Source organism: Colias croceus, chromosome 7 (assembly GCF_905220415.1).
Source record: "Colias croceus chromosome 7, ilColCroc2.1".
NCBI lineage: Eukaryota > Metazoa > Arthropoda > Insecta > Lepidoptera > Pieridae > Colias > Colias croceus.
In genome coordinates, this window is record NC_059543.1 from 3,152,180 (window position 1) to 3,177,280 (window position 25,101).

A 25,101-nucleotide genomic window follows, 5' to 3' on the forward strand; every position below is an offset into this window, starting at 1 on the left:
TCAATTATAATATAACACAATCACAATTTTTGTAAATAGGAATTTAAAACAGAAAACTTCTTATAAATATTTTTTAAACTAGGCAGCAATTTATACCTACTTTAATCGGTATTTTATAGGCGTTTCTAAGTATGAAGTCGCATTAAATTTACAAGTCTCTAGGTAGAGACTTACTACTATGCGGCTTACGCCAAAGCTTACCATAGTGCCTAGATGAAAATAATTTAAAGAAAGCATGTGCATAAAGTCAATGGGCACCTTTTTTCTATGTTAATTATATTCAGCTATTTATGAATCATGGTGCAATTTTTTTTTTTAATTAAGTTTCAAATACTGAAACTCAATTTCTTGTCAGATAGTGCGTTACAGTTTACTAAGTATTTTGGGTGAATATAGGCATTGCGCGTGCGCATGTAAAAAAAAAGCGATTTTGTTGGTTTTTGCTTTTTTACAATAGTCAATGAAGTTTAAATCAACAAGTTTGTCTATAAAACATTCTTAATTTTCATAATAGGAAAAAAAATACGCGTAGGTATATATATTAAATAACGATACATAAAAAAAAATATTGAAATCATCTTCTCTTTCAACAACCTATTATTTTTAAATAAGAAAATATGTACATAAAAAGTGGTCTTCATTATACAGTTATAGACATGGTAGTACATATTTATAAACACCGCTACGTATTATGTATCAGAATTTATTTTTATTACATGGATAGCTTAACGTAGTTAAGTATAAATTTATTGTACGTGCATATCAGCTATTTTAATATTTCATTGAAAGGAATCAGCTGTAAAACCTTCAAAAAATACGTCTACAACTATACGTACTATCTAGGCCAGATTAGATGGATATTTTTCAAGAATTTATCGAAATTTTAATGAGTTGATGTTGAATACTCTTCGTTTTTTTTTCATCCAGCATTTATTTTATATTATTTTTATTTTAGATATTTACAGATCTATCTATCAATGTAAAAATATCCCAAATAGGGTCTTGAAATTATTTAGATAAAGCACATTACATTAACTCGATAGTTTTATAGATCGTGAAGGGTTCTCATTACACACGACAACGAAATAAGACCTACTTGTCTATGGTTAATTTTCTACTGTTTGTGGGAATGAAGATGTATTGCCAGATATCTAACATCAAATATATTTGTACAACCTACAACCAGAAAAAAATTGTATACACTGAAGAAGATACTTATAAATAACATTCATACTAAAGATTAACTTGAATAATTTCCATCGATGATACAACACATAGATTTTATTTACATAATAATATGAATTATAACAAATTACAAATCTATTATTTAAACTATAAACTTTAAAACACTGATTGAGGAAAATACACTAGAATGTTCAGATATATTTATAACATCACTTAACATTAACGATTTGAGTCTTTTGTAAATGTTCGGCGTCAGGCATAAAATTATGCTTTCGTGTAACACTGTATGATATCAAAACGTATTTAACGTTCCACCAACGTTCCACCAATAAACAGTCTGCTTGACGAGAGGGAAATAATTCCGTGTTTCTGATTGGTGAAATGATTTTATATGTTTTCTGTTGTCGTGTTTAAGCCCCACAGCGGTTATAAAAACCATACGATCTCAATCGCTTGCTGTAGGTTACAGCGAGTGCTCATTTAAGTCTTTGCGTCACATTCGCTAAAGCAACTGCGAAAGCCTGGAGAGCCGAGAATGGATATTGGAAATCCAGGGTGTACGCGTTGCCGTCGATGCGGCCAAACTGCATCACCTAAACAATAATTTGTATTAAAAGTGAAACAGTTATATGTACAATTATTGTTCTATAGTAGCTGCTGGTCTGCTGCTAGTCTTGTCCGAGGCGGGATGGAATATTATGATAAAAAATATACTATAAACCATGTCACATAGAAATAATTCGTTTTCCACAGGTTAAAGAATTAACTAGAATAGGATAAAATAGAAGACTTTTAGATATAGTCAGGGCAAAAATACAAAAAAGAAAATAACCATCCCTGATTCCTCTTTAAAATATTGCTGTTGGAATTCCGCAATTCAATATTTTGTGATCCATAAAGTTTGAAGGAGATTTCCTATATAATACCTGTTTGCCATGATACTCAATCTGAAAGTTTTTAGCGGACTCCTGTGTGACCCGGCCGCCGAAGTCGAGCTGGTACACTTGGCTGTTCTCGTTCCACATGGGCGCCTTGTTGTGCATCACGAGTTGGCGCCGCGTACTGCGGTCTGTGGCGGTTGCGTTTCCCGCGCGTTTTATCTGTGGTAGCGTAGAATTTAAAAAAAATCGTAATTTAAGAATTGATTTTAGAATTAAGTTAATAGTTAAACTAGGTTCTATTGTTTGTCTTTATTTATAGTAGGTACTTACTTATCGCAGAGTATGTATACCTACTTCCTTAATTATATAATGTATCTTATTGGCGATCGGATGTCTAAAATGTTCTCTTGTTTGTAGACTATAATTTTACAGTTCAATATGAAAATTATATGCGTGTTTTATTATTTAATACCTACATTACAATATATAGATCTGACCTTATTCCTCAATTGCGCCTTCTGAAAACTTTCTAGGTCCCTAAAGTTCTTGCTGTTGATTTCACTGTATCCGTTCGGGAACTCATCATCAGAGCTCTCCGAAGGTTTCTTATTTCTTCTGCGGTTAAGTAGCGGTGAGTTTAACAATTGCCTGAAAATTTTAATACACCAATTTATTACCTACTAGAGGTCCGCCCCGGCTTCGCCCGTGGTACATATTTCGCAATAAAAGGTAGCCTATGTCCTTTTTCGGGTATCAAAATATCTCAATACCAAATTTCATGCAAATTGGTTCAGTAGTTTAGGCGTGATTGAGTAACAGACAGACAGACAGAGTTACTTTCGCATTTATAATATTAAGTATGGATAGAGTATAGACTATACTATCAATTCTCAAATATAATGTAAAATTTACTATTGATTGATATTAGGATGTGTGTGCATTTAAAGATATGAAACATTAAAAAAAAATTGTAAATTGTGCTCTTAATTTTTTTAATTATTAGTCTATTTAAAATAAATATCCAGAATCCATAAATGTAATGTACTGCAATTTGCAATGTAATGTAATGTATCCTTTTGATGGTTAATTGTTATTTGTTCAATTATTCCCCATCTTGTTCCCTTTTAAAATATGATACAGAGTCAATTTAACTTGATTATGAAGTTTCCCTTCAAGTTACCGTATAGGCGATGCAGATGAATATCTATGTCTGCGCGGTCGTGGCGCGGGGGATGCGGGGGACGCGGGCGCGGGGGACGCGGAGCGCGCGGGGCGGGGGGACGCGGGCGCGGAGCTGCTCTCCCGCACAGCAGTACTGCTTGACCCGCGCCCCCCGCGAGACGCTAGCAAACGTAGCGCTAGCTGCTCTAGTGAACCTGCGCGGGAATAGACAGTGTAGGAAATTTATCAATAAAACCAAAATTAGAAACCTGTATGCAAAGTATGAGCGTTGCACGGTAACTAATTTTGGTATGTGAAAAGTTATTGTTTTCGTTTATTAAAGTTTAAGTACGCAGTGACGCAACAATTAGAACCTTTATTTTAGAGACTTTAATTCTTAAAATGACTACAAACAGGATATTGAGCATTTTTCTATAATTATTACTCCACTTTTCAGTAATTGAAGTAAAGAATCGATTGGAACTAAATAATATTACTTATATGCCTAATTATTAGTTTAGTCTGCATTCATATACAAAACTCTTGTCTCATGGAGCTTTATTTTTTATATCAGAAGCTATTCTATTTTGTGCAAGTTGTAATTTAATTATTCGGAAAACCATATGATTTGAATTAAGCCAGTACCTATTGCCTATGCTCAAAATGCTACATCATTCCCCTTTTACTCTACATCTAATCGTGCCTTTTTTGTGTATCTAAGATTTTTAAGCTGATTAATTTACTTTTCGAACAATTTGATGTTTTTCACGCTGTATTTTGCAACTCACAGGTTCGCATAAGCATTAAACATGCGTGATTTAAAGCGTGGTCAATCTAGCCGGCGGTCGCATTGTCAAGACGACCAGCGTCTCTCCCCGTTGAAGTAATATATCGCGGGTGAGAAAAGCATCTACTACTAACTATAATACTTGCTGTAGTCGGAGTCGCTGTCCGTCAGTTGCGGCTGTGCGGCCGGCAGCGTGTAAGTGGGACGAGAGCTGCACGCCACGCACACGTATGTTTCTGCGTCGACGTCCCTTTTATCGTACGGTGACACAAGTCTGCACGCTGTACATACAGGATAATCCCTACGCGACCTCCTTGCAGTCACCCCACTTTTGCCACCCTCTTCAGTACTTGTTCCACTGTTATCTTCTCCCGTACTATTGCGGCTACTAGAATTTACCGATGCGTCTCCCTTTAAGTTTAAATCAGTCTTTAACTGTTTCTTTCCCTTCTCAGCTGTTATCGATAATTCACTGGAATCTAAGCTGCGAGATTTACCACACTTTTTCAGCGGCGTTCTAGCGCTTTCAGATGTTTTTAAATCAGTCTTGAAATGCTTTTTGGGACGTCTATGCCGTTTGTTGTTGACAAGTATAAGGCGACGCGGTGGTTCTCCTCGAAGTGCTGATAAACTAACTTGGGCATGGAGTACCTGAGGATCGACCAAGTCAAGATAGCCTACGCTACAACTGCGAGTCATTGTGTCATACATTGGAACGTTCGCACATACGGGGCTAATGGGTACTACCGTAGTAGTCCTTTGGACTCTCCGCTCTGCCTCTTTAGGCTTTTCTGTTATGTTAGCTATATTTGTATCTACTGGTGTTTCCTCGTCAATGTATTTAAGATCTTCACCCTTTTGTAAGTTCTTTAACGTCTCATTTCTTTTGCACATTGCATCTGGATGCACTTCATGTTCGTAGTTCTTATTGCATAATGATTTTAAAATTCTAGTGTTCATTTCATAAGATGCTGATTCACCTCTGCTGCATATATTTTTACGTAATTTTGAAAGGCAATTGTCTGCGACGTGATTATCGCATTTCTTTATTGTTACTTGTCTGCTTGGTTCTAGGCTGAGATTTAAATTAAAGCTTTGATGTTCATTATTTGGTAAATTTCCTTTTAACGAAACGCCATCTCCTCTCACGCTGTAATCAGTCCTTCCACCATAAAAATCTCCCCTACCTCCACACGTGACCGCTTGCGGAGACGGCCTTTCAAATATTATATCAGTCGGTGCAACTGCGTTCTTTGGTGATTGTAAAGTAGGAACAGAACTTTCACATCTAAGAGGAGATATCGCATGTCTATTAGGTACCGTGGCAGTGCTATTTACCCTTCTCTCACTTGGTTGCGGCGCATGCCTCACGGATGTGCTATAAACATTTTCTGTTAAATTGTTCATATTATCACTTGTATCTATAAAAGGGAATTCTTCGTATGACTCAGCTCTAGCCATAGTTGGATTTGGGTTATTATTATTGTTGGAAGTATCTGTTTGTGAAACACTGTTCGTATTGCCTATTCTTTCACTGAGAATAGAAGGATTGAATTTTCGCCTAATATTGTTGTTTGAATGAGTTGGTGAGTTATTGCCACTGGATTGAAATACTTCTTCCTCATCTTCAGAAAATATATTCGGATTAAAATTGGGGTCAGGTCCAACTGGATAATCGTCTCTTAACTCTGTTATCGTTAAAGTCATCTGCCTCGGCTGAAGATGCAATAAAGATGTCTTGTATGTCACTTGACCTAAATTTGCAGGCACATTTTTAGCCAGACCATGCATTTTGAACTTAGTGCCCCAAATGTTTGAGGTAACTTCTACTAAGCGCACATCCTGAAAGAAACAGAAATAATATAATTGATAATTTATCTTTATTTTTTCCATTTAATTTTTTTATGGAATCTAAGTATCATGTATTTAGTTAGATATTTTAATCGTTGTTTACCTCTGGCAGTGAATCAATATAAGCTAGTTCATCAGGAGTTTCATCCTTGTCACTTGAATTGCGGGATTTACGTCTTTCACGGGCGCGACGTCTCCTTTGTAGTCTTGGCGAGCCGGAGCATCCTGCTATTCAAGTATATTTTTTATTAATATTTAATTAAGGTAAAATTTATGCATTACATAAAGCGAATCATTTTTCTAGGTATTCATACTATGACAAATTCTTATTATTAGACATCGGATTATATGCACTAACAAAATGCCAAAATATGCATGCAAATATGCACTAAAAAGGCCGAAATATGCACTAAAAACGACTGATATGCCTAAAATATGCACATATAAATAAAAAAAACCTTTATTATTTTTATATATTTAAATCAAAGATTGTACAAAAACATTGAAATTTTCTTGAAATTGAGTATAGTTTTTGTGCCAATATACAATTAAGGCCGTGTACGCGGTCCGTGCGCTGTTTGGCTCAAATATGTGATTTTTCAAACCAGATTGTCCATCAACCACTTATCTTACAAACATATGAATTACTAATAATTTTAGGAAATTTTATTGTCTATATAGTTAGTTAAGAGTTTTTTTCAATTAATACAGTATTTGTGAATACCATTAAGATAACTGAGCCGATGATTACTTGATTTCACTTTTAGTGTCAATTTCGAAGCTAAAAATATCTGAAATTGCTGACAGATCTAACACACATTTTTTTTAACTAACTGCAAAAATCCTTATTAAAATAGTTAGTTAAAAGATTTTTTTATTTTGGACTCCTAACTTACGAAATTAAAATCCGAACAATGTGAATTTTTTTAGAAATTATAGTCGACAAAATGATTATTTTCACCAAGATATTTGACTTAGTTGAATATAATTTATACATATTGCAATAAAAGAACGTCTTACTTATAAGATTAAATTTAAAAAATCAACTAAGGTACCTCTATTATTTTTCTACAATTTTTTTTAAAGTACTATAAAACACTGCGCGCGACCCGATTAAAATCAGTCGGCAGCGAGCCTTCCCAGAGAGAGGACATGTTGCTCGGCGCTCTCCTGTGGACCTATGCTGTTCATAGTAAAAGGATAGCGCAAGCCGCGATCTATCGTAATAGATCGCGGAGATTTTGACTTGCGTTAAATTGAATAAGCCCTCTTAAGCATTTTTATCAAATTTTCGAGCGCAAATTTGTGACGTTTGTCACCCGCGAGCCCAGTGTTGCCACCTTAACCCTTTCCGGGCTAAATCTAGCCCTTTTTTGGAATTCAACCCGTGTTTTACGTTTTTAGCCCCAAAAGGGTAATCTAGCCCTATTTTGAATGGCTCAAAATTTACTTAAAATGGAGCCCATTTTGTAATTTTTTGCCATTTTACCATGCCAAAATAGGGTTTGTTTACTCGCTGAGCGTTCTGATTGGCTAATAAAGGTTAGTCGACCAATCAAAACTCCCGCTACTTAAAGATTTATGCACGAAATATGCACGATTGGGGAAAAAGGCTAAAATATGCACTAACGCCGTAATTAGAGAGTTTTATGCATTTGCATATGCAAATATGCAAATGCATATAATCCGATGTCTACTTATTATCAATTTTTAAGTCGTGCCTTATGCAGAACGCTATTTACATAGATAAGTTTACAAATTTATTTACGTTTGAATCGTATTCGGTGTGACAAAATGACCTATAGACACTAGTTCAAGAAAAAATATATTTTTTTACAAATCATTCAACTTAACCCACATAGTACATCAACTCACCGTCTTCCCGTTCGGTATCCGACGAAGCGGAGTCCTCTTGCACCCGCCGCCGGCGGGCGGTGCGCGGGGTGTGGGGCGGGGGCGCGCGGGCGCGGGGCGAGGGGATGCCCCGCCCTGAACTACCGCTGCTGGAGGAACTGCCAGCGCTACTGCTGCTCGACTCGCGGGTCACGGGCGGGATGGAACCTTCTGGAAACAATTGCTTTTATTTTGGGTATGGACCTCGTGTAGTAAGAGGAGCGTTTGAAGTTTGTTTATAAAGTTATCGCATGTTTTGACATATTTTGTCATGCTTACTGTATGCGTATATCCAAAGCAGAGTTGAATAGGTTAAACTGAGGCTACTAACAGGAAAATTAGTAAATAGATGAAGAAAAAAAATAATGATTATTTTCTTGATAATAATTGTGTTATATTGCACTAATGAATAATAATGTTTTCTTGTAAATCTTCCATGCGGTCAGCAATCAGTACTACTTGCACCTTGGTATATGTCCAAATCATAGCAAAAATATAGTATTTATCAATATGAGGTAAATCGGTAAAACTCAACCTTCCGCCTGCGGGTCAAATATAACGAACTCCGGCCTGATCTTGCTCGTACGCCTCCCCTTGAGAAGAGGTACAAGTCCTCCCAAATGCTCGAGATACAGAGTATACGCGCCGGCTTCTTCGTCGTCATGTCGAAGCATAGTGCAGTGGAGACGCCCGCCCGCTGCGGGAGGCCGTGATACGAAACGACGTAACTCATTCGTCTCGGGTACGTTACACTGTAGAAAAAGAAATATGAATTTATGAAATGTGTATAAAAATTGTTTAGAAAAAAGTGTTATAAGTTTGTGGAAATTTCGAAGACAACAAAAAATTATATATTCAAAGCTAAGTCGAAAGTGTTATAATATAATTGCGATGTTAGCAGCTTTTATTAGTTAACAACGATTCGTCAAAGCTCAAGACAAACTTTTTAGATGTTATTAAATCTTGCCGATAGGTGGTCAATGCTTGACTATCTTAGATATTTTTCATTGTATTCATATTATAGTTACTACATCATTATTACCCATATGGTATGCGCGAACAAGCTTGCCAAAGCGGGCTGTAGTCTCGGAGGTAAGGGTAAGCGCGCAGCCAATCGGGGATGTCGCAGTGCAGCCGCAGCACGAACTCTCGCAAGTAACAGTAGCGGTGTAACTACACGCCATACCGCGCCTCCAATGCTGACAAATAGCCGACAGGCAGCGTGGCCTTACGTCAGTGCAGTTACATGGGCCTAGGATATTACAACACCACATACCCGTATAGTATGCGCGAACAAGCTCGCCAGTGCAGGTTGCAACCTCGGAGGTAAGGGCAAGCGCGCAGCTAATCGGGGATGTCGCAGTGCAGCCGCAGCACGAACTCGTGCGAGCAACTGTAGCGGCGCAACTACACGCCATACTCGCGCCGTGCATACCGCGCCTCCAACGCTGACGAATAGCCGACGGGCAGCGTGGCCCCATGTCAGGGCGGTTACACGTGCCTGGTGAAACGAATAAAATGATTTTAATTTAAAGCAAGATTTAAGGGTGTATTATTACGCTATCGTGCATAACGAGTCCATTAACGATATTGATGTATGGTGAATAAATGAATATAATAAAACAAATCAAAATTATTAAAAAGAGAGTTATAGTTAGTTAGAGAATATCAATGGAATATGGCTACGTCTAAAAATGGTATAATTTACCTGTGTGTACGGAATAGGCACGGTATAAATTAGAGTTCCCGTGTCGGAATAGAATTTAACCACATTTTTGTATGGCGGAGAATCTTCAGCTTCACCTGATTCTGAAAATAAAAATAATAGGATAGCCAGCATAAATTAATAAAAAAAAAACATTATATTTTACCGTCGTCACAAAACACACAATTTACAAGTTAATTCACTTTCATTAATGTTGATATGTAGGCCCATAAAATGGATACAGCAGAACGTATTTACTAGAAAGGCATAATAGAGCCGGCCGTAAAAGGTACTCGTCGTAAATTGTATACGGATTTTCAGGCAAACTGCCCCTATTCATGAAATAAGAACCTATAAATCAACATGCTTTGCTCTATAAGAAGCTCTTTAAACGACAATTTCTTGATACATACAAAGATAAATGTACATACTAAATGGCGACATAACTTTATCCTCAAGTAGGTATATTCACATCATTAATCTTTTGAACATTTATGACCAATAGAATAAAATATTATTAATAGATATCTAAACCTATAAATAAACCTTTATACACACACAAACGAGGTAAGAACCCGGTGTAAGAAACGAACAGTTTTTGTGTGAATGCCGTTTCGTACGATTATCTTTGCATCTGTTTATGTTTTTCTTGTCGAAATTGTAGAAACAGTGGCAGTTTCTATATGTATCTGTATTTGGGTTATTCAAACGCTTGTACCTAAAATAAATTATTTAAAAAGTTAAAAGAATTGAATGAGTTTAGTTATGTCACAAAATCTCACCAGCTATCAAGGTACCAGCAACCGCAAGGAGTTCTCTTGAGTTAGCCCACTCCATGGCCAGCGTGTTTCCTCTCAAGCCCGTGTTTATTCTTACGGGGCTCACGTCATCATGTCCACGCATAAGCACTATTTCGCCGCTACCAAGAGCAACTGCAAGCACGTGTCCTCCATTGGTCTCTGTTGCTTCTTCTCCTTCTTCCATTTTAAACTTCTCACAAGACCAGGCCATTGAAATAATTCCACCTTCAGCGACGAGCTGCACCTGGTCAATATTTAAATGATAATGACAAGTAAGAAACTAAGAAAAAGCACAGGGTTATAATAGGAAAATTATTAGTATGTCGTCTTATCGTTCGCCAACTTAACACATTAAAAGCAACAGAACTAATGTGATCCAGAGAAACGTATGCACTTAGACAAAATACTAACGTTTCTCAAATTGAATAGTCTAAAACGAAGTTTTACATTTAGAAAGAAGATTGCTTTCAAGGCTCATAGACGATTCATATCACGTAATTTCATTTTTTATAAATCTAAGTTACTGAGGCAGGTGATCTGTATAAGTACAATTCTCTACACCTGGTATAATGCAGTAAGCAATTATCTTAAAGCATATTAAATCTCTTAAGATCTTTTCAACAGAACATTCTCGTTTACCATGAAGAGATGTTGTCGTTGTTAATAAATGCGCGCGTCAAAGACTACTTAGTACCTACTTCAGCTTTCGAAGTAGGTAAAAGCAATGTTATTTTTAGCATACGAAGCGCGTTATTAAAGTGGGAGGGAAGACATTGTAGCGAAGTAATGCTGCTATTAAGAAAGAGCTTTGGCAAGCTTGTAACAAACTTTGTTTCTAATAAAAACTTGGTTGAGAAATGTTCTTTGTTATACTTAAGAATACAAGACCATTTAAAGAATTAAAGAAACTCCTTACTTGTGTCAAGATTTTTATGAGAATTGAGGGCGTATGAATAATGAATGTAGAGCAATGTTAGGGATTTCTTAATAGTTTACTTGAGAAAGTTTTTGAATACATCTCAGCGTATTTATGCGAATGATGAATGTTTGTTTTATTCATGAGTTTACTTCACCTTTTTTACACAGAATAATTTAAATTGATAAATTGCTCTATAGAGATAAAATATTTGAGAAAAGCTTATTCAAATAGGTCAAAGCTCACTACTTCCCTAAATCATACATTCAATTGTTGTTTTATTGGCAATCATAAACCAGTCAGTCTTCTTCTGAAAAACCAATACATACTTGCGACACCATAGCTCCATGAACATCCATAACCACAAGCTGAGCAGAGGCAGTACCGAGGTAAACTTGGCTGTCATCCGGGGTCCAACAGCCGCAAGTAATTCGCGCATCCAGGGATAACATAGAGGACCAGTAGCGTTGACCAGCTACCGAGCCGACTAATACGAAGCCATCCTAAACATAATGAAAGAGAAAATTTTGTACATACAATTTGAACACAAAATATAATTATGTATGTAATAGGTATACAAATTTGAATAGGACCTAAGTTTTATACAACCTTATATAAAATAAATTGTTGTATAGCAAAAATATAAAAGAAGACTTAGAGAAACTTGTAAGCTAATATAGAAGTTGTGAAGCTTGAAAATCTTTTATAATTTCTAAGAAATACTTTTAATCTGGTAGGTCGCAGTTTTCAGAGCTTGAACTCTTACATTTAGGTACGAAATCTATAGAAATCTAGTCTGATAAAATTAAATAACACAATATTGTGCCTATAAAAACAAGAAGTATAAAAACAATGTAGCTAGGTAGCGGATGATATTTTCATCGCGTCAAAATTCATTGCTCAGTTGGGTTCAAACTGAAGCCTTTTAGCAAATGAGAGTGACATATTTCGAGCACCCGTCGAGACACGTGGAAAATTAAACGTGAATATTTTATCCGGTGAAAACTAAATATGAATATTTTATATGAAGTCGTAACTTGACGATCGTAAACAACTTAGCTTTAAATTCATGTTCATAGAATAAGTGCCTACATTGGAAAATTGGATTTCTATTCAGCTTCACGATAACCCCTTTTGTTAATCAATTTTTATTCAGATTTATGAGACCGATTTATAATGTGCATGAATCATACTCTTGTTGAATAGATCATAATGAAAAACAGCGTTTGTTATTCGTAGTAAGCATGAATCGTCACTTAAGTACATATACTAAATTATTCGCGAGTTAAAAGACCTCTTTTAAAAATGCTTTCCTCAATTTTATCATTGGTCACTTTACCTGATAACAAATGAGGGCCATTCGTCCGTCGTGAGACCAGGAGAAATGTGTGACAGGAGTGCTGCGATCGTTTATCAGCTCGATACTCCATCGCCCCTCGTACTTGATCCACACGAAGATTACCCCCGAACTGTCGCACGATGCCAGCTTTTGGTACGGCTCGTTCCATTTCACTAAGATCACCTGTAGATATACAGGTATTTAAAGAAGAATACTAAATAATCGAGTATTAGCATGTCGTTTGTACTGTAATAAACTGTAATAATATTGATCATGACAATGCACCAAAAATTTATTCGTACAATTTGTTCTTCGAAATTTTTAAGAGGAATAAAGACTCAACATCTTAGTAACCTAAAAGATAAAAACATCCCTATTCGTGTATTACTTACAAATAACAAATCATTGTAGGCTCAACTTTGATGGTCAAATCTAAGATATGTTAATTAACGCACACGAAATCATTGATTTTATAAGTTTATCTAAGGTTTATCTATGAATTAAATGTAAACTACTTGACATCATATAGGTAAGTATGATAATATTATTATTAGGTATTTCTGATCAAAATACAAATAATATACGTTTTGAGTGTAATTAACGCTTTGGACGCTTTATTTTTCATTGTCCGATAATAAAAATAAAGCCATTGTATTGTAACTAATAACAACATGTGTAATGAGATATCGGCTAAAAAAGGTTCAGGTAGTATCATATAAAAACCACCTCAAAAAAGAACATCGTTAATTAATCAATCACAAGCTATTTTAATAGCAAATTAAATCTCTTTCATTATATTGTTTAAAGAAACAAAAGAGTGCCGGAGGCAATCTCAAGTACAAAACTCTCTAATAAAGAGGTTCAATATTAATTAATTAAAACTACGGCTCGGCTGCAAATTTCCAATATTTAATGTCATAGGTAAATAAGATAAATTTCAGGGTATTTGGTGAATTTTAATAATCCGATAGAGCTTTATTCACATCAAAAATATAAATTCGCTAGAAAAAGCTTACAAGACAGTAAATACCTGTTTGGAAAGTTTGAAGTGATGGATCGGGAATTGAGAAAGATTTGAGACAAATGCAGGTAAGAAAATACCGTCTGTATTGTATTGTTTATTAATATTTATTAAATTAAGATTTAAATAGAAATAGAACTGCTCTTATAACAAACTCCTGTTAAAGTAAAACAGATTTATAACATGATAATTTTAAAAAAGTATCGCAATTTATAAAAAAGATTATGAAGGCAAATTGCAGTTGTTTTTTTTTTCAGTACACGTGTGCACCTTTGACCTTTGATTAACATTTATAAGTCCCTGATTTTAAACCAGAGTAGGTAAGGTACTTCGCATACTTATTTTATTTATTCTCAATTCGACGAACAATTTCATTTCGTAGACTCGGTAGGCTTAATGTAACGAGAAATTTTATGTGTATTCTGATCATTGAATCGGAAAAAAACATATTTTTTTCACTGTTAATTAATTTGAAATGTTGTCTTTGATAAAGAGTGGCATACATTATTATACTCATAGAAGTAAGTAGCTATCTAACATCTTATTACCTTACCGTAGGTATCTACCTAATTTTATGTTCTCAGTATTATTGTGAATTCTTTGTTATTCTATTGAACATAGAGATCAAATAATTATACCTTTCTTTTACGGCTTATGCTTGATACAATACGATTTTAGCAAATCCATACTACATTAAATATTAATAAACGTATACTCACATCAGATCTATGGCCCCGGAGATTGTAGTTTGTTCGCAGTGGCAGCTCATGAGGACGTCGTGCGTGGGAGGAGGTGAACGTGACGCCCACGACGCCGCGGACGTTGCCCGTCGCGAGCCAGCCCTCTTGGTAATAGTTGTTACGGTTTAGCTTCCAACCCTCCTCCTAATTCATTGTTTATTAATGTATGTAATATAAAGTTGAATAATTGAATGTGAAGTGGTTAAATAAATAAGATGTAGGCACAGTATTGTTAGACATATCTACGAGATTGGAAAAGACGTCAAGCATAACAATAGGTACAAAAACTTAAGAGTTAAATAAATAATTTAACTTTTTAAAACGTCAGATTTACTTGAATCATTTATGAGGACATGTCTCGTAACCGCTTAGACGACAAAATATTATTTTCTCATTTGCTCTTGAGGAACCTGTGTTGCAATCACATCCGCTGTATAAAAAGCTATCTAGAAATGAGATGATTTTATATCTTTGTACCTCCTAACCGCATAATGAGAAAGAAGAAAATACAAGTACAGTAGAAAACGTAAATTATATGAAAGCATCTCTAAATCCATCCCAGTACTAATTAGCGAATGCAGCATGCAGTATTTTAATACCAATATAAATCATAAATTCAATATTCAATCTAGCGCAAACGCAATTAGCGCCTAATAAGGATGGGTTGGAACGAATGCAACGGAAGGCAATTAGGACTATACTAATAGAACATGTCCCGCTGACGGATGCACAACGTACGGTAGAACGGATATGAAAGCGCGATTGCCAATTAACCAAATATTGAGTTATCTGTCCCCTACAGGCTAGTACAGCCTTCAAAATTAACTAGTAATTAATCGATTGAATTAACATTTAATATACTGCTCAAATTTGTACATTGAAATAATTAATTTTTATGATGAAAGTACTTACGACAACTAGCGAGTATGTACCTAACTTACTCCAAAAGTGATAATGCGCATAGAAATCTTCGTCACAGTTCGGTAACTATCATATTCCCGGAGCGTCGGAAGACGATATGTATATATAGAGTTGTTTAATGCATTTTCTTCATGCATAATTTAGTAAAATTTGTTTAATCAAATGTAGTACATTTTGGAAATACGACAATTAGCGAAGATTTGCATGCGCATTATTAATTTTGGAGTACTGTACATTACTTCGTTCATTGTTTGCCATGCACTCTAGTTAATTTATTAGATCTATTAACAAGAGCGTAGAAATTTCACCTACACCGTAAGGTAAAAGCACCTAATACGGAGGTATTTCGCAACATTTGAAAGTAAGTATCAAAAATAAGCATTTGTAAGTATTTCTAAAGGTGCCAAACCACTTTATCGTTAAAAGTGGAACTTAAATTTTGTATTGCTGTTGAGTCTATGTTTATTTTCATAATATTTCTTATTTTAAAAAAATATTTAAATAGTCATGTCGATTTTCCCTAATACGGAGGTATGATTTTGGTCAGAGCCTAATACTGCGGTAGGCGGCTCCTAATACGGAGGGTCAGATATTATATACATTGAAGTTCCGTACAAATAATATTTGTTAAATAATAGGAATGTGTTAGTAAAGTAAATTGTAAGTTTTTTATTCATTAACCATTGGTTTGATTACGTTGATTCACTTTTAATGTGTTTCATTTATGCTTTTAGTTTTATCGGAAAAAAAACACGCATATCAAATAAGAATCCACAAAAAAAGACACAAAACTTCTTATTTATTTACGCAACCCTAAATCTGGTAATTTTAAGTTCTATGAAATAGGGCCGTAATAGGAGATCATATATAACCTAATACAGAGTTACCTGGAAATATCTACCACCGTAATAGGAAAACTACTCGTGTTTTTAATAATCCTAATTCTGACCCATCAAAAATTCGATAAACAAGAGAATGTAAATGCTTAATCAAATGATAACAGTTTTTTGGCTCAGATGTGTAAAACTCAAATCAACAGTTATACAAAATAAATGATTTGTGATACATTAAAATACACCTTCCTATTTTTACCCCTTCTAAGAAACAAACATTTTGTACTCAACCATTTTCATATTTAACTGGATTTCTAATTAAGAAAACATACCGCAGAATATGGTTTCTAATTTATCAGATTAATAATTATTCCAACTAATCTTGGAATTAATTCAATAAGTAAATAAAATTAAAGTTATAAACAATTAAACATGCCCAGTATTTTTCCTATTTCGGAGTTATGCCACCGTATTAGGATTAATCTATAAAATTTGTATCGTATTACGGCGGTATTTTATTTCTTATTTTTTGGGTAGAAAATGACTTACAAATATGAAACAAGCTATTTAAATAGTGAGTGTAATAGTAGGAAAATGCAATAAACAATACATATACAAACTTGAACGGCTTTTTAATACGAAAAACTTAGTTTATAAATATTAGTGTACTTACTTTTGTTGTTTCGCGTTTGTATGGAAACACCTCTCATGTCGATGCCGTTACACAGATTGATTGATCTTGTTGTGTTGTCTATGTGCTATACTTGCAAACGTTAGTTAAGTCATGGAGTAATAAATTTGGAATAAATAGCTTACGTTTTGGTGTACTTAAAATTTATAAAACAGGAATAAAACTCGAAAAAAGAAATACCACCGTATTAGGAAGCGATTTTGACTACCGCCGTATTAGGAGCCTTTACCTTATGGTTTTATTTTAGCAAAAAAATTGTGTATCAAATATGAAAAATTTCTCATACTATAAGTATTCAAGAATATTCAGTGCCTACTATTTGTAGAGGTATAACATATAAAATAATTTTCATTTTATAAAAGGATGTAAATCTACTTATAATATAAAAATGAATCCCAAAATGTGTTGGTAAGCGCATAACTTTAGAACAGCTAAACCGATTTCTTTAATTCTTTTTTTATTATATTCCTTGAAGTACGAGGATGGTTCTTATGTAGAGAAAACGTAAATATGTACCACGGGCGAAGCCGGGGCGGACCCCTAGTTTAGCATAAATATCGGTTACACTATTACTTAATATAATTAACAAGCAGATAAGAAAATAATAATAAACGTGTCTAACCATTGTTTTAAACATTTTCTTTCGCATAAACGTAATCACTTGTAAAAAGTCTGTTCATAACTGATAGCTTTAAGAGCACAGAGCTTATGTTGGGAAAAATATTATATTTTCTTAGCTATAAATACGCACTCTTGGAGCAGATAACTACATCGTACACGGTACATTTAACCTGATGGTCGACTGAACGATCATTATATTTTTCACTTGGTAAAGAAAAATAAAGCCTACAATATAACGCTACTAATATAGTCCGTCCTTACTCTTTACTCAAAAGCTACGTTAAGTTATTGCTCATATTAAACCCCCGTATTAAATAGACAATCTATTTAATGTATAGTCCACATATGTATCACGTTCCTAATTACCACGAGGACTATACATACATGTACCTATTTCGCAGGTAAAGTGTGAAAAGCGTTAAGAGTGGTGACACCCTAATCTCAAGTATTGTGTGTATCTGTGCAGTGTATTATCTACGCAGGCACGATATCTTGTGTCATATATGTGCGAGTAATCCTCTACTATTAAGAGAAAATGTTGTATTGATGAAGAATATTTGACATGATGATTTGAAATATTAAAGACTCATTTTTTATTATTCATGTAAACTTTAAGGTATTCATAAATCTATGTTTTTGTTAATACCAAATTTTAACGTCAAACGTACCTAGTGTAGGCGTTCGTAGACAGCCCTCGTAGCAGTATCTACGACTATAGACGATATTATAGTCTACAACCATCGCATCGCTCAAGTCTTTAGCCTCTCTATTCAACAAAATATCTTCTTTTCATCCAGTTTAGTCAAAAATATCATATCTTGTATTTAAAATGTTTGTTAAAGCTAGGTACTATGTACTTAGTTTATAATGAAACTATAAACCTACTCAGTACGTTTGAAGTAAATCTTCATTAAATTAAATAAAGAGATTATTTAATAAATATAACACCTGAATCAGGTTTACAAAGAAATTAGTACTAGAAAAAGGGTTTTCCTTTTTTGTTTTATTTCATAGTTTCGAGTTACAAAGCAAGCACAACTCTCGACCTGAGAATACCTCTCTTGTTCTGTTGGTAATTCACTATGTTTTATTTTGAACAACGTAATAGGCGCTGTTACACAATACAAGTAATTTTTTTACTTTAAGAGTGATTTTTAAAGCTCCAGTTTTTTTTTGCAATTATGTAACTATAACTTAATTAAAATTAAAGGGAATTATAATTATGTGAATCATAGGAGTATTTACTGAATGAGATATTTAGGTAACTTTTATACACAGTTATATAAGTTTCATGTATAAGCGGGATTGTGCAGCGGGTGAAAAACCCTCGTTATCATGAAGAAACAGTAGGGGGATTTGCGAGCCAGACGCCTTCACAATAAGTTGTACCTACGACCTTATGTCATACGAACATGCCTCTAGAAATATATAACATCGAGTAAGGAAGAATTACAAGGAAAGAATAAACCATTTCACGGAATAAAGATACCTATACATTATTTTTGTAAACGTGATCCAAATGTTTCAATACAATCTTTGAAACATAATAAACAAACAAAATAAAGAATGACAATGATGGTTTTATAGATACGGTTATTGTTTTTTTAATTGAGCCTTACCATTGTGAATAGTCGAATACATACAAATATAAAAATAACTACGTTAAAAACAACCTATTTAATAAATAGCACATCTAAATAATATGTAGTAATTTTAATATCAAATCTTTTTTATTTTTTACTTTTCCGTATTTGAAGTCAGTTGTTTTAACGTAGTTATTTTTATTTAATAATTTTTAATGTATTTCTCAACACGAATCAAACGAGCCCAAACTCGATAAAGTTGAGTCAATATATTACAGCCACCTTCCGATTCCATCATCAAATCATCTCTATGTCATGATAATGTTTCATCGCTATCCAATTTACATACGTATACAAAATTTCAGCTCAATCGGTTACCGGGAAGTGAATCAAAGTTACTTGCTACATTTAAATTAAATCATCGAGTACAGACAAAAATACTCATAAAATAATAACTACTGAGCCTATCTGAATAAAATTTTTATAGGACCAATTCGACACCATCCCGCATCGAACAAAATCACGCAAATCGGTTCAGAAACCTCGGAGTAATCGGTGTACATACATTAAAAAAAAACACCGGCCGAATTGATAACCTCCTCCTTTTTTTTGAAGTCGGTTAATCATTAAACAATTCTATCAGCTTTATTATGTAGAGATAGAGATTGCTGATTGAAACTGTTGTAACACCACTTCAGGCAATTATTATTTGTGGAGTTTCTTCACTGGCAGCAGGTGAAGGCAAATCCAAAATCATTAAAATCCACTATAACAGATTAGTGAGTAACAAGTTGTGTAACCCTACCGGCAATTTTTCGCCTTGTTACAGTTATTTTATTAGCTTCTTTATATACAATGTTTTATCATAGCAGCCATTTTAGAAATGCTATCCTGCAACAGAGTATACATTACTGTAAGTTTGTAGAGTTACTCATCCGCACTTGCCTGGTTTTGCATGTAGGGTTTCAATGGAAATTCTATATTTTGCTTAAATACGCCGTCTAACTAAAGCAAAGAGAATCTACATATACACTGGAATCCGTAATTTCATTCCATTTTACTCGAACGAGTTCTCGTACACAAAGAAATAAATATTCGTCAGCTTTCCATTACAGCGCGTTAAAATTACTAAATCGATTTTGGGTTTTTCTGAACAACTAATGACCCTTCAATCTTAGCATGGAACTACAAATCATGTAGTAGGTACCTTGTTTGTGGTGAAAATTATTTTTTCCCCGATGACCGTCCTAGTAGATACGCAAACAAAAAATACGATAAAATTAAATTGAAATTTAATATGCAACCTATTCGATTTCAAGAACTTCCATTTTACGTTCTTGAACTTATGATCTGTAACCGAAGATAGCCTAAGTTTTTCATTGGAAAAGTCTGAAAGTAATACTTATAAAACTACGTCGCTGCAGAAATCAATATAAAACCGACTAAAATATATAGATAAGTTACCCACAATTTATTAGCATAGGCTAGATTATACAGGCAGGTAATCTAATAAAAAATTTAATAAAGGATCTACGTAGATCTCATATCTGTGCAAATACCAATAAAAGGTCATGATGATAACAATCGTAATAGAACGTAAGTAATTTTGTTTTAGAGCGAAGCTTTTTTTGTTTTAACCCTTCTTATAGTCAATACGAATGTTCTCGTACCTTCTCGTTCCTCAAAATCCAATCGATTCCAAAGATGTAAAATTTGAAAAAAATATTATTTATTTCGCAGAAGTAACTACTTACGTAGGTATTTACGTAACTAAAAATTAATAGACAAAACGAGTAGAAACTACTTATTAAGTATGCAGCTGCGCTAGGGGCCATACAGCATACTCAACTCTCCTACAAGCAATATTAAACTGTAAATAAATAAACATTCAATAAAAATGTTTTAAACAAAACAAATAGCCTGCAATTGGAATTGGCTTCGTTCAATTACTCCGTGGATTTTCATCGGAAAAAACATATTTCAATTTGCTCCACGTTTACAAAATACGTTCACGTGGTATTCAACCAGCAGCTATTGACATATATAGGCTTTTATAAAAAGATGAATTGCTAACGATTATTTTATCAGCACGCATTTATTTCTTTTGCCCGTCGATTTAATAGAACGTGGCAGTGTAACGTTACATAGAGAATATTTTTTTTTTGAGAATATGTTTTTGGTGTTAGCAAAACAGTCTATCGTTACGTACCTAGTTTGTAGATATTTGTGGTACATTAAATGGAAATAAGGTTTTGTATGACAAATTCAAGTATCTATCCATTAAGTTGGCTTTTATTTGAAGAGGGAGAATAGGGACTAAGGTAACACTTGCGAAGGAAACAGTGTTTGTATGTCATTAATAATATGACACAGACAGAATATTTTCTACTTGGCTGTATGTTATTTATTTAAATAATTATTCATGTTTACAACAGAATGGGTTTCATGTTTCATAATATTAAATTAAATAGGTGTCAAATATATAAATAGGTGTTAAATAGGTGTCAAACAACGTGAACTGCTTATTCATTACGCTAGAGCAGAAGTTCATGGACAACTCAGAACTGGTAGTCATTAACTACGAAAATTTTAGTGTAACTTGTGAAAAAGTTTTCTCTGAATAATAGGGTTTTAGAGTCGACATCAACTGTTAGCGTGAAATGAAAGTATGGAGGTCAAATGCAAGAATGGAAAACTTAATTGAATAGGGACCCGGGTCCCATCTGGGCCATCGTAAACCAGGATTTTATTCAGACTCTTTCACAGTCCCTCAATGAACGGCGGTTACACGTTTGCAAATTGTTTTCAATTTTCGTCGACGGTAATGAGAATTTAATGTACCGTTATAATTGCATTCACTGGAAACACCCGTACCTTTCATCGATATAATGCAATGTTTCATTTGTTTTTTAATTACAGGTAAAATAAATAATTCTTCAACGTAACTATGTGGTAATATATAGATCGTGTAATCTTGGATGAAATAAGTAATTGAGGATGTTAAATCTTCTGCTCCCCTAGACAAGTGGCTTTCTATTAGCGTAAAGTTCAATAGAATAGACTACGAATGTATGAGATTGACGTAAGCTGTAGATAAACGTATCTCCAGCTTAGAATAGATTGTGAATGTATGAGATTGACTCATACATTCACAATCTATTCTATCAAACTTTACGCTAAGAGAAAGCCACTTGTCTAGGGGGGCTGAAACTTTTGAAATGATTTTTATATCTTGCTTACGTTATTTCTACCGATCTACAACATTAAAACCAGCTTTATTGCGGGGCGCGAATGTGCGATTCTATGAAAGAATATTTCAAATTCTTTTGACTAAAAGCCAGGTATATAAGTACTTCGTACCTATATTAAAACGCCCCGAAGCTCACTCGCTTTTAATTCCATAAAACGTTCTAAATGTACAAAGGTGAGTTCGTGTGTTACTCGTTTTTACTCATTCAGTAACAAGGTTTTCTCAGCTTTTCTGACTTGTACAGCACTTGAATTTAAGAATCTAAATGTTTTCACTACAAAGACTCGTAACTTCTATAGGTTGCAGTTATTTTTTTGTTGCCAATTATGAAAATAAAGTAAACGAAGTAAACGAAAGGGCTGAAGGTTCAGGTTCATTATTATAATATGTCCATTTTTTATATGTTCAAAATTTTGTTGAAAGATGAATAATTCATAGTTCATACAAAAATCTAACTCTTTGTCTTTCAATTCAAAGTAAAACAGTTTTTTCAAAGACTACTTGTACCTTCATAAAATATGATAGAAGAATCGATTAAAGAAGAATAGGGATAATATATTACTCAAAAGGGTCTTACTATAACCCTTTTGAGTAACATATTATCACTATAATGTTCAGTTACAAATTTTCAAATAATAGATCTAAATGGGACAGGCTCCCAAGGACCGGCAAATAATGAATTTAATCGCTCATTCAATACCCTTGTGCCATGTATTAAAATGAAATGATTATATCTACTAATTACTAATATGTATTAGTTTGTTTTATTTATAAATGAATAAAATAATATAATACATAATATATTAGTTGGTTTTATTTATTAATGCACGCTCAGCGACTATCTACCAATTTGAACTATTGCGGACGCATCTTCTGTTTTTCTAAATTACCAAATTATTTCCAGGGCAATAATTGGTGTTTTGTTAGGGTTAAGATTTAAATGGTAATTAATTGTTTTATACTTTAGGTGTTCTAACTTTAAAAACCAGTCTATATTTTAGTATTAAACACTACATTACCTTTAGTTAAATTTGATAAAACTCGGTCGGCAGCCTTGTTCGTATAAGGTCATTCCGCAGACCGTCATAATTAAAAATTATAGTAATTTAGCCACCTTTAACGTTGTATTTCATAAAACATAAGTAAGTGAGTTTAAATCTAATTTTCATACAGAAAAAAAATATGGTACTTAAAGTGCTTTAATTTTTCATTTGCCATACCCTGAAAGTTGAAAACTTCGACTCCAAGGAAAAACAATTCATTTTGAGGTGTAGGATCATGTCAATCTTTTAATTATTAAAATAATTAAAATTTTTATATTGCAGTCTTTCATACAAAATATTGCACCTAGACGATTCCACTATTAGATATACATATTACATATATCTAGTAACTTAAATAAAGAAAGTCAAAAATCATGTAAAATTCATTGAGATATACATATGGAGACGACAACGCCTACATCACTTATGTTCCGCTCACCATAAGCCATATGGCTTAACTGCACGCTCATTTTTTATTTGTTTTAAAGTGAAACGCATCAAATATGCCTTCGTGTGTGTTACGATATTGCACAAATAATACAAATAATACGGAAAAGTGCAAAGGAATAACTTTCATCGGTAAGTATAGATAATAATTTCTAAAACTTAGTTAGAGCAAAAAAATGGCGCACAGATTTTGTTCGTGGTGTCTCCTCCATACGTAGTATATTATCTCAATTGTAAAATTACATATTTTAAATACTTAATTGTAGTTACCTACTCTTGTTTTTAGCAGATATGATATCTACAATTGCACAATAGCAACCCGGACGCAAAGTATCTCTAACTGCATCTATAATTAGAAACTCTATATTTTAAAAAAAAGTTGGAAGAAACTAAGTACCAAAACATAAATTAAAAATTAAAATCTCCTAACCTGTATAAATTAGTTAAAGTAAATAAAATAAAAAAACAAACATCACAAATAGGGAAAGGTAAAATTCTTACATACAATATAAAGATCTTTATATTTACAAGCGCGTCGTAATTAGAGGCTTTAATGACCATGACCGCACTTAATTCCAAAACTATTTATAAGAAAATCTCACCTCAGGCAGCTCATCAGGAACCTTGCCCATCCACGACAACGACAGTATCGTGCAATCGCACTTAGCGTTTACGTTCCTCTCAAAATGTAAATGCATGTTCACGTTATCTCAACACGTTAATTAAAACAACCTTTCGAGTCACTGGAACGCGCGCGATTTTCGCGACAGTAGTGCACTGACAAGATTCAACATTTTAGGTGCATTATGAAGGCTAAGGTTTGAACGGGTGTACGGTGCTCGTGTCAGAGGGTGACAAGGGAATCTAGCTGGCCGGAGGGCTGCACGGCGCACGTATTGATTGCGCGTAGGGGAGGCAACAGCTACGACCTCTATAACGTTATGTTAGAAAAACTCGGGAAATCCCGCGCAAACTGGGGAAAGATGGCGCTTTTGAAACTTATGTCTGTGCTTATGTAAACAGTCTAACTGAATATCAACAGTGAAACTTTGTATTGGGTGTGCAGATTAATTTAGCAGTGTTTGTTTAAAGTGTGTTTGATATCGTACTTAATAAAAAATAAAAGAACAGAATATGTGTACATGAATTATAAAAATATTTCAAGCAAAAATATTTCTCACATTATTCTATTTAATAACCGATTATAAAAAAAACTGAAAAGGTGAAAACGCAGTGGGCATTAAGGCATTCTTTTAGGTAGGTGCGTAATATCAAATAATCATTTACATATCCATATACATGTCTTTACGACACTCGAAAATACTCTACGACTCTACGTCTTATATTTTTTTAACTCTACTTTAATTAATTTTTGCACTCTATCTGAGTCCAATAGTGAAGATTGGGTTGTAAGGTTAAATGAAACGAAATAA

At 33.9% G+C, this 25,101-nt stretch overlaps 1 protein-coding gene across 4 annotated transcripts; it reads right to left on the reverse strand.

Annotated features, from left to right (window-relative positions):
• Positions 1 to 1,507: 1,507 nt before the first annotated feature.
• Positions 1,508 to 24,512, reverse strand: LOC123693300 (tubby-related protein 4). Of its 4 annotated transcripts, none has more exons than XM_045638324.1 (15): positions 24,271 to 24,512; positions 14,259 to 14,423; positions 12,519 to 12,701; positions 11,509 to 11,682; positions 10,246 to 10,507; positions 9,467 to 9,567; positions 9,035 to 9,259; positions 8,294 to 8,510; positions 7,741 to 7,926; positions 5,969 to 6,093; positions 4,149 to 5,856; positions 3,247 to 3,442; positions 2,564 to 2,714; positions 2,112 to 2,285; positions 1,508 to 1,778 (listed from the first exon to the last, which is right to left on the reverse strand). In XM_045638324.1, exons 1-15 carry the CDS (start codon positions 24,364 to 24,366, stop codon positions 1,662 to 1,664), a joined length of 4,080 nt encoding a protein of 1,359 aa, XP_045494280.1. In that variant the 5' UTR covers positions 24,367 to 24,512; the 3' UTR covers positions 1,508 to 1,661. The 4 variants fall into 4 exon arrangements, with proteins under 4 accessions (XP_045494280.1, XP_045494279.1, XP_045494281.1 ...); XM_045638323.1 differs by having other exon boundaries at positions 5,969 to 6,090; positions 7,741 to 7,929; XM_045638325.1 differs by having other exon boundaries at positions 4,161 to 5,856; positions 7,741 to 7,929.
• Positions 24,513 to 25,101: the final 589 nt, after the last annotated feature.